The sequence below is a fragment of the Gossypium raimondii genome, chromosome 1 (genome assembly GCF_025698545.1).
Source record: "Gossypium raimondii isolate GPD5lz chromosome 1, ASM2569854v1, whole genome shotgun sequence".
Classification (NCBI taxonomy): Eukaryota; Viridiplantae; Streptophyta; class Magnoliopsida; order Malvales; family Malvaceae; genus Gossypium; species Gossypium raimondii.
This window is the reverse complement of record NC_068565.1, coordinates 14,729,414-14,739,428: the sequence shown is the minus strand read 5'-3', so window position 1 is coordinate 14,739,428 and position 10,015 is coordinate 14,729,414. Positions and strand designations below refer to the sequence as shown.

At 34.0% G+C, this 10,015-nt stretch overlaps 1 protein-coding gene across 1 annotated transcript; it reads right to left on the bottom strand.

The window, feature by feature from the left end:
- Positions 1 to 3,715: 3,715 nt before the first annotated feature.
- On the bottom strand, positions 3,716 to 9,729 carry LOC105783761 (uncharacterized). Its single transcript, XM_012609406.2, has 21 exons — positions 9,562 to 9,729; positions 9,362 to 9,438; positions 9,212 to 9,289; positions 8,986 to 9,117; positions 8,713 to 8,763; positions 8,475 to 8,606; positions 8,263 to 8,385; positions 8,035 to 8,112; positions 7,681 to 7,773; positions 7,486 to 7,608; positions 7,283 to 7,366; positions 6,608 to 6,706; positions 6,280 to 6,492; positions 6,041 to 6,116; positions 5,522 to 5,625; positions 5,179 to 5,438; positions 5,001 to 5,087; positions 4,695 to 4,925; positions 4,456 to 4,534; positions 4,281 to 4,344; positions 3,716 to 4,154 (listed from the first exon to the last, which is right to left on the bottom strand). Exons 1-21 carry the CDS (start codon positions 9,650 to 9,652, stop codon positions 4,039 to 4,041), a joined length of 2,391 nt encoding a protein of 796 aa, XP_012464860.2. The 5' UTR covers positions 9,653 to 9,729; the 3' UTR covers positions 3,716 to 4,038.
- Between the last annotated feature and the right edge of the window lie 286 nt (positions 9,730 to 10,015).

Here is a 10,015-nt window from a genome sequence, read left to right as displayed (position 1 = left end):
CGATAATATCTGGCCAATCCCAGAAAAATAAGTACCTCAGAAACATTTCTCAAGGGTTTCCAGTTCAAAATAGAAGAAATCTTGTTCAAATCAGATCATATTTCTTCCGTCGAAACCACCTGATCGAGAAATCCCACTTCTTTGAGCCAAAATTTGTATTTGCTAAAATTTGTATATAACTACTTTTCACGTAGGTCTGCAATACGATCCTCAAGTGTTGACCATGTACATCTTCATTTCTAGAATAAATGAAAATATCGTCAATAAAAAAACAACAAACTTGTCAATATGTGGCTGGAAAACTCGATTCATCAGATTCATAAATGTTGTTGGAGCATTCGTCAATCCAAATGGCATAACCAAAAACTCATAGTGTCCATAACGAGTTCTGAATGTTGTTTTCGACATGTCCACATCTTTTACTCGCAACTGATAATAACTAGATTTTTGAAAATACTGAGGCTCCTTTCAATTGATCAAATAAATCATCAATATGAGGCAAAGTATATTTATTCTTTACCATGACTTTGTTTAATTGCTAATAATCTATACACAACATCATTGACCCGTCTTTCTTTTTCACAAACAATACAAGTGCACCCCAAAGTCATATACTCGGCCGTGCAAAACCCTGGTCAACTAACTCTTGCAACTGAGCTTTTAACTCTTTAAGTTTGGTTGGAGTCATTCGGTATGGAGCAATAAAAATTGGAGCAGTCCTTGGCACTAACTCAATAGCAAATTCAACTTCTCGCTCTGGTGGTAAACCCAGTAACTTCTTGAGAAAAACATTTGAAAACTCGCATACTATCGGTGCTTGATCAACTTTTTTTCTGATATTCTAGAATCCAAAATATAGGTTAAAAATGTGTCATAGCCTTTTTGGATCATTTTCTGTGCCATCATTTTTGTAATCATACTCGAAACATAGTCAGATTTATCATATCTAACAACAATCACCTCGCCATTCAAACATCTCAAATCAACTCTTTTTCATCGACAACTAACCACAGCATCATGTAAATTCAGCCAGTCCATTCCCAGAATATCATCAAATTCATTTAAAGGCAATAGCATTAGATTGGCAGGAAAGTTATAACCTTGAATTTTTAGTGGACATTGCTTACATACCAAGTCAACTATCACACTATGACCTAAAGGGTTCATTACTTTAACAACACAATCAATTGACTCGATAGGTAAATTATTTTCCATCACTAACAAAGTGCATATATATGAATGTGTCGACCCAAGGTCAATTAATGGATACACACTAACATTAAAGATAGAAACGGTACCAGTAATAACGTCAGGAGCTAAGGCCTCTTCTCACGCACGGATGACATAAGTTGTTTACTTTACAATTTAGTCATTTTTCTACTACTTCAATGCACTAATTTAATTTCATACATCATATTCGCATATTCATAATTAATTCAACTATTTAACATACTCTACACTTGGATTGAAATTAAATAAAGTAAAATTCTTGAAGAACTTATCTTATCTTTCTAATCTCTTCACTTTTCCCACAACCGTCTCTGCTTCCTCTTCTAATTTCGTTCTTCCAATATGATATTTTAACTCTTGAGTACCTTTACTTCACTTCTTCTTTTGAGTGGCTATGGAAATTTTCAAGGAATTTGGGGAAAAAAGCAGGATTTCATTGTAAAGGATTCAATTGTAAAGAAATGAAAATTCCCCTTACATGTATATATAGCCAACATGAGAAACATGAAGAGAACGGGAGAATTTTCTACACTTTTCTTTAAAAACATCTCAAATAATGAATTAATTAATTAATTAATCATTAAAATAATAAAATATTCAACCAATCATATTTCAACACTTTTCATCCTTAATTATTACACCATATAATTAGCTAATTTGATTAATGACCATTTTACCCTTCATATTACTTCAAAATTACATTCTTGATTCACTACTCACTTTTGGTAAAATTACGATTTAGTCCCTTGCATTTCTTCCACTTATACAATTTGGTCACTATACCTAACTTTCATATCTTAAAAATTGGGTTATTTCACTTTTGGTCCTTTAAATTTTCTCATATTTACACTTTAACCCCTTAAATTGTCACATCCCAAAAATAGAGTTAAGAGAATCAAGTAAGTTAATCAGGGGTTAGTGAACTGGAAATCGTAATTAAATTATATAATTAAATAATTAAGAATTAATTAAATAAAATATTAGAATAATTAGAATTAATAATTTTAGGTAGGAAATTAAAATTAGGTGTTCGAGAATTAATTTAATGAAAAGGGATTTATAAAAATGAGGCTTGATTTGAAAATAATTTTGAAATTTGTTTTAATTGAAAAGTAAGGACGTATTTGAAAAAGGGAAGAAACTGGAGGTGGTTAAATGGGCAATGGCCCAATTTTTAAAAATGGGTTACCTATTTAACAACCGCCACATCTCCTTCCCTCCCATTCTTCATCTTCTACAAAAATTTGCCAAACACCAAATCAAATCTTTTCTCCCGAAATTAGTTCTTTTTTATTCCTAAGCTCTCTAGACACAAAATCTCTTTTCAATTTTGAAGAACTCTCATATTTTCATACTTAAAATCCTCAAGAGATTATCACACATTTTAACTTGAATAAGCTCCATAGCTCGTCGATTTTGCAAAATTGAGGTGAGATTCTAACTTTATATGATTAAACTAAGTGAGTTGTTATTTCTATTCGAGATTTAAATGATTTAATCAAGATCTCAATATATCACTTGATTTTAAGTTGATTTTTGGCTTGAAAATGGTAGATCTCGTATTTCTTGGCTAAGCTTTGGTTTTAAAGTGATTTCTAACTCTTTTTTATCTAATTAGAAGGTATTTTCTCTTATTTTAACAAATCATTAATAAATTTAAGCAAATTGAATGTTTTTCCTTTTAAAAGATCACATAAGCTTGATTTTTTCGAATAATTAAATCGGTAAAATTGGGTAAAATTGATGGTTTAGATTTGTAATTAGATAATATTTAGTATGTATGAAGTTGAAATCTAAGATTAGAAGTGAGATTTGAGTGGTTAAACATCTATTTTGACAAAACTAGTTAAGTTTTCGGCATAGAGGTTAACAGGCTTTGATCTATGATTTTGGAATGATTTAATGGTGTTTGTTGATGTTAGTAATGCCTTTGTAATGTGTTTGATGTGTATGAAAAGTGTCAATTCATTTGAGAGCCTCTACAACCATTGACAAAGGCAAATAGAAATTTACTTGAGTACAATAGTTGAAATATATACTACATTTAAACTCCATTACACAACACAAACTAGGAAACATATGCGAACCCCCATTTATGGTATGGAAACCTTGACTTCTTCCTTGTGATAGTACTTCCAATTTTGGTTGAATTATTAAGTATATACACCGTACAATTTTAATGGTGAAAAAAATGCATAAACTTATAATATATATGTGCTTTATTTTATATATAGAATATATATTAATGGATTTTGTAATATACATATATATATATATATATATTAGTGTGTGGGGTTCTATATATATTATATGCATGGATATTATTATATAATATACATATGTTTATAAATTTTGTTTTATCTAGTATATAAATAAGTGTATATGTGACTTTTAATGTATGCTAAAATTTCACATCACAGTCCATAACTAAAATTTAGTTTGCGACAAATTGAAAAGATGAAACTATAACTACCAAACCTGGAAGTCAGAGAAACCTGATCTTAGAATTTGACCAAACAAAACAAAATCTGATCAGTATATGAAACGCAAGCTTCTCTTTAGTTGTATAGATAATGGTATTTGTTTTCTTTTTCTTTTTCTTTTTCTTTTTCTTTTTCCGCAAAAATATCATATTTGTTCTCAAATGCCCCATCTCACAAAATGGACAAAGAAAACCCACATAGAGAAGAAACCAAAGAGAGGAAAAAGAATATAGCATGGTAAATTGGAGTCCAGATTTCTGAACCGGTGCTTCATTCCCAATACAAGCAAGCGCATCTCCTGCATTTATGAAACAGGAGCTCCTGATCAAACATTAGCAGGGAACCGGTGTTCCGGCCACTTTGGATATGCCCGCTTGTATAAGCTCATGCAAACAGTATCATGTTGTTGAAGGCCCCCATTAAATATGCATTTCATTCCACCTGATAAAAAGATTGGAATAAAAAGCAATACTCAGCTTTCTCCTCGAAAACTAGAGCCGGAACCCAAGTATATTCGATAAAGATGGGAATTCAGCAAGATATGTGTATTTGATAGGATTAACGTACCATGGGTGCCAATGGGTTCCTTAACTCGACCACGACGACCGCACTTCGTCCACACTTCAACAGGCTGCAACCACATCCAAATCAAGAATATAATTTATGTAAAAAGTAATTTTTCCACTGGCTATTCAACTGTAGAAACAAAATATTTTAAATCACTTGTAACAGATTATCCTACCTTAAACCATCTCACATCCTCTGGATTATGGAACATATATCGTACTGTGGCTTTTAACTTTGATACTCGTTGAGGATAACTGCATCAAGATATAATCCAAATTAACATAGCCAAACTACATAAATCACTTTTGCATTTTATAGGTATTGCTTCTTTTAAGTCAGAAATACTAGAATAAACATAAACCAGTAGGAAAATCATCTTCGAAAACTTTTATCACCAAACAAAAGAATCCATACCCAGTTAAAATAATCTTCTTTAAAATTATTCTATCGGGGTCAATACTTCTCAAGGAACCAACAGCAGCAACTGCAGGTGTGTCAGCTCCTGCTGCATTCTTCAGGGCAATCAAGGGGAGAGGTGGAAAAGAAATGGGAGCATATATTGATGCTATTGAAAAACGTCCGGCATGAAGAAACCTTTCCATCTTGTGCTTGTCTGAATTAATATTGTCAGTTGAAAAGATCGGTCTGAAAATAAGCAGAGAGATTTCAGGATTCTGGTAAAAGGTCCAAGACAATAGTAAGCTACAAAGAGACCATTACCTAGCAACAAACTGACGGAAACCAACATGAAATATGAGTTCTTCTTTAGATTTAATTGGAGCATCATAACTATCATGCTTTTTTATACTGCAAAAAGAATTCATATTGGGAAAAAATAAATAAGTAAGGGTGAATTGTTGCTACTCATAACCAGGAAAGTGTAAAGAGAAATATATACCTAAAATGAAGAACAGACATCTTAGACTCATGTTGCAGGAGACCACATAAAACAATGGGTGCAGTTCTTGAGGCCGCACACAAGTTGGAAGCAGCATGAAAAGGAACCTCCTTGATATAAAACCTAGCAAATGAACCAACTGGCGCACAGTCATCCCTGCCCTCTTGCTCCACTTTTAAAGCTTTTGCAACAACATGCTTTTGTGTTCTTGCAAAACTATCAAAAGCAAAAATTCTGGCATATTCTGGAGGTAGAGATTCCTAACAATAACCAGTAAACTTTCAATAACTTCCTAATATTAACCCAAAACAAAGATCATCAAAATGGTATCACAATAAATTACTTTGGGGTCCCACGAGGATGTCCTAAAAGACTTGAGGCCTCTATATTTTGCAAACCGCTTTCTAGCAGGAACATCTAGTGGAGTATCCACTTCATCTGGAAATTCTGAAATTAACATTTAATCAACGGTATATTAGCACCTACATTACAAGAGGTGTTCATACATGGCTGTGAAGATTTGAGAAGAGTGTTCAGAGAAGAATGCATGCATTGGTGCAGTAGGGTAGTAGCTACCCAATCTCATCATCAAAATTCAAAACTTAACTGCAGACTAACTATCATATGCATGCCCTCTCCTCACTTGTTAATACTTTGAAGACTAGAATTAGTGACTTCAATTATGAGGAGAAAAGGGCTTACAAGGGTCAAATTTTAGTAGTCAGCTATAATAAGATGTTCCAATTATAGGTGTAGCCCCCCCCCCCCCAATATAGATTATTCTGGCTTTACACAATATGACAACTAATCATAAGAAATGCTCTGAAAAAAACTCTAGGACTCATCCAGAAAACATAAATACCCTCATCTTCGGCATGTGCCTCTTTTATTTTTTTAATCTCATCCTCTATCTGTTCCCTTGTCATATTGTCCCCTTCCTGCATGTATAAAAAAAAATCATTCACATACAGAATATTTAAGAGAAAAAGAAACAACATGAATGCCGCAAGAAGCAAGGATATGCAGAAACATATAGCTGGCTCTTCCTCAAAATTCATCAAGTACAAATTGCATTGGGACATAAGCATCAAAGAGACGCACCATCATCACTGAATCATTTTCAGTTTCTTCATCAGAGTCCCTTAAGTGCAAGGAAGCTTGATCTTCCTCAAAATCTGGATTATTGGTGTCTTCTTGACTGGGAAAGCCACTTTCTCCTTCATCCAACAACATGCCATCCTCATCCTCATCATCTTCTCCATCATTCTCCACGCCAGAATCCTCTCCATCTGTATCATCTACGATCCAAGCAGCCTGAATGGCAGCCAGTGGTCACAAATAGATTGTTATGCATAAACATGAAAAATAAGAAACAGAAAGGTGGACAGCAAATGTTAAGAGTCCCAGGAACTGGCAAGACAATTCAGACCTGATACTCAGAAGTGCCTCGAGGGAGAGCTCTCTTTCTCAACCTCTTCTGCTTTTGATTTCTTTCAGCCTCAGCCATTTCTGCTTCAGTGGGCCATGTCTGTCATAATAAAACAGCAGTATAAATAGCACCCAACATCCCCTAGAAGAATGCATAAGGGTGTGTGCATACCACTATAAAGTAATTTTACTAATTTAATAAGAAAAACTCAATTACAAAGTAGCTAAGCAGACACAAAATTAGTTTGTACTTTGTAGATTGGATTGGGGGCAAGCAGCAACTTAATCATCTTATCAAAGGCACAACCCTAATATGTAACCAAAAGTTTGAAAAATACAACCCTTGGTTTTCCAGATGTCTCAATTCAATTTAATTATACTCGTCTTTTAAGCATACTCAGTATCAAAATTCCTTGAATTCTTTACTACAGGTTTTGATGCATGCATGACGATTACTATTACTCCAAAAAAAACACATTTGAGTGATTTGATTAATAGTTGAAAGAAGCACAAAAATGAGATGAAACAATATCAGGGAAGTCAGTATTTAACAAGAATGAGGAGAGCAAAGTAGTAACTCTGTTGATCTACATGCCAAAAAGCAAGTACCAAGTCATGACAGAGTAATCATAGGAAATCGCGAGCAAGATATTTAAAGCTCTAATATCCAAGTTACCTGTTCTCCAGCAAGTGGATCTGGAACATTCTCAACAAGCAAAGGCTCCTGGCTTGATGGATCAGCAGCTAGGGAACGAATGATCTGGACGCGAAGAAGCAAAATTGAAAAGTTCATTACCCACTTCATTGCTACGCAGTACATAAGATAAAGGCTTTTCTTGCTTCTGAAATAGTGTTCAAATTTCATTAAAATAAACGTACCTCAGCATCTTCAATGTCATCAGAATCCATAGCATTATGATCTTTTCTAGCATTTAAAGGGATAGGATCCTTCATAATGTCAATTCTACTCAATTGAAAATCCCCCGCACCAGAAACATGAACCTAATGTATAAGACCGTAAGAAGCCACCACAAGATATACATGTGAAGCAAAGGCTTAGAGAGATATAACTACCAGCTGGTTCACTGAGAGGCTGTGAGCACGTGTATAACCAGTGAGGAGAAGTGTACACTTCTCTGGACTGGAGTCATCTGGTACCATATCAACCTAAAACATAGCAGTTCGTAAAATTTTACCTTCAAAGGTTTTGGCACAAACAAGTAACATGAAAAAAAATTAATGGATTGTAAAAGGATTGGACAACCGCCCATCCAAAAATGATTGTGTACAACCTATCACTAAGATTTTTTATAGGTGAACATCTCCAAGACTTACATTGCAAAAATACCTTCGTTAAAGTTTCCTCACAATCGATGCTACTCCTAACAATGTAAAATTCATAAAAAATTTGCAATAACTTAGAAGTACTTTTTGAGCAATGAGATAAGGCCGTTGATTTCTCCAATGCGGAGTTGTGAGTCTTTGCTCCTTAAAAAGCCACATGAACTGCAATCAAAATATCAGTAAAGTGTATTAGAAGCAGGAAAAAAAGTGAATAAATGGAACACAATGATTATTCAATTCCATGTCAATCTGATTAATTCACGGATATATCAGTTAAACCCAAAAAAGAAAACTCATTGCAAAGAATATCACCTTGTGCAAGTCGTCCTTCGTATCTGCGGGATAAAACTTGCAATCCTCTGGAAATTCAGAAGTAAGGCTGGAAGTAACAATCTTCTTTGCATCATTTCGTCTTTTAAGCTCAGTAGGCAGATCCTGGAGGAAAAAACTTCAACCTCAGTACTTGCTTTCTTAGAGAGATCACAAGTATAAAAACCATATAAAGTCGTGAACTAAGAACATACACGAATGAAAACGACTGTGCTCGGTAAACCTAGAGACCTAAACACCGAAAGGCATTGACTTCCAAATGAATCAATATAGTCACATGTGCTTTGTTCAGTAGCTGATGCCACAAAAGCAATCAAATCAGCAACCTACAATTAAACAGGCAGTTGACCATTAAAGTGAACAAAAAAAAAAAAAGAGGGTTACTAAATGAGGTTGACACAATATATCACCAAGATGTAGACAATTTTTTACCTTGGCCATTTCCATACACGATAATAGGTCCCCATGAGGAGCATGCAGTACCTAGACAGAACAACTTGAGGATTAAGAGGTTGCTAGTTCTTGCACTTAGGATCAAGCATAAAAGGCACATCTTTCAATAATATTACACTGAACCTCACAGAATGATAAAATGATATCCACCACAAAATTGACAAATCCAAAAGAAAGCTGAGCTTGAAATTATTAACTAGCAGCTTTCTTTAACTAATAGCATGAAACAAAAACACGAGGTGTGACGCCTACTGTTGCTCGCAGTTTGTACTCTGAAGAAGCTACTGTTGATGAAAGAGCTCTGCTAACATCTGCTGAAAGCAATCTCAAAATGTCTTCAGCAAGTGAACTTACATTCACGGATGCGGAAAGAGGGAAAAGAAGCTGTGATAAAAAATAATAATAAGACTTTAGGGAGGAAAACAATAGGCACTTGAAGCAACAATATGGGAAGAATTAATTTATACAAAAGGCTTACAATGACACGGGGAGGGCTGGCTGATCCACTTGAAGCGCTTTTTTCTTTCAAAAGAGCTTCCTTCTTCTGCTCTCGTAGCTACAAAATCGAATAGCACTATCCAGTGTGAGATAATAAGCATTAGAGATATTCATATTTATTCTCACTCACCATCTTGCTTCGCTGAAGCCGAGCAGCTCGAGCTCCCTGCGTTACATTACGGTTCGATTTTGCAATCCGGTTCTTATCTAAACCACCAAAAGATAAAGAACCATTCAAAAAAACAGATAAAATTCTTAGTAGAGAAAACAAAATCATAATTAAAAATATATATAAATCTAAACCATTGAAGTTGAACAGAGCAGGGCAACCTTTTTGAGAGATTTTATGAATGTTCCTAGAAGATTTAGAGGAGAAACGGGTTTTGTGAGGCTTATTGACTTGAGCTCGAGATCCTCCCATGGTGATGGAAACAGTGGGATAAACGAACTCCCCCAAAGCAGAGAAAATAGTTCAAAATCTCTCAAAGTTATTTAGGGTCGGCGGCGGGATAAGCTACAGAATTATTTATATGTTATTATTTATGGATAATTAATTAGATAATTAATCCATTTATTTAACTTAGTATAAAATTTGTAATTTAAGGTGACATAGTTCGTTAAAATAACAAACAGTTAAAAAAAATCAGTATTATAATAAATTTAATCCTCTAACTTTTCTCTATTATATTAATTTAGTTATAATTTTAAAAATTAACATTTAAAATTTATAAATAATCTCAATTTAATTCTAATTTTAAGAATTGTTAAACAAAATTGATTTAAG

What these genes read in the sequence shown, in the direction of transcription:
- LOC105783761 (XM_012609406.2), bottom strand. Translation starts at nt 9,652, where the DNA reads ATGGGAGGATCTCGAGCTCAAGTCAATAAGCCTCACAAAACCCGTTTC. An exon ending in ATGACATTGAAGATGCTGAG is followed by an intron (nt 7,367 to 7,485) that starts GTACGTTTATTT and finishes CTTCGCGTCCAG; the next exon opens with ATCATTCGTTCCCTAGCTGC. An exon ending in ATCCACTTGCTGGAGAACAG is followed by an intron (nt 6,707 to 7,282) that starts GTAACTTGGATA and finishes TTATTATGACAG; the next exon opens with ACATGGCCCACTGAAGCAGA.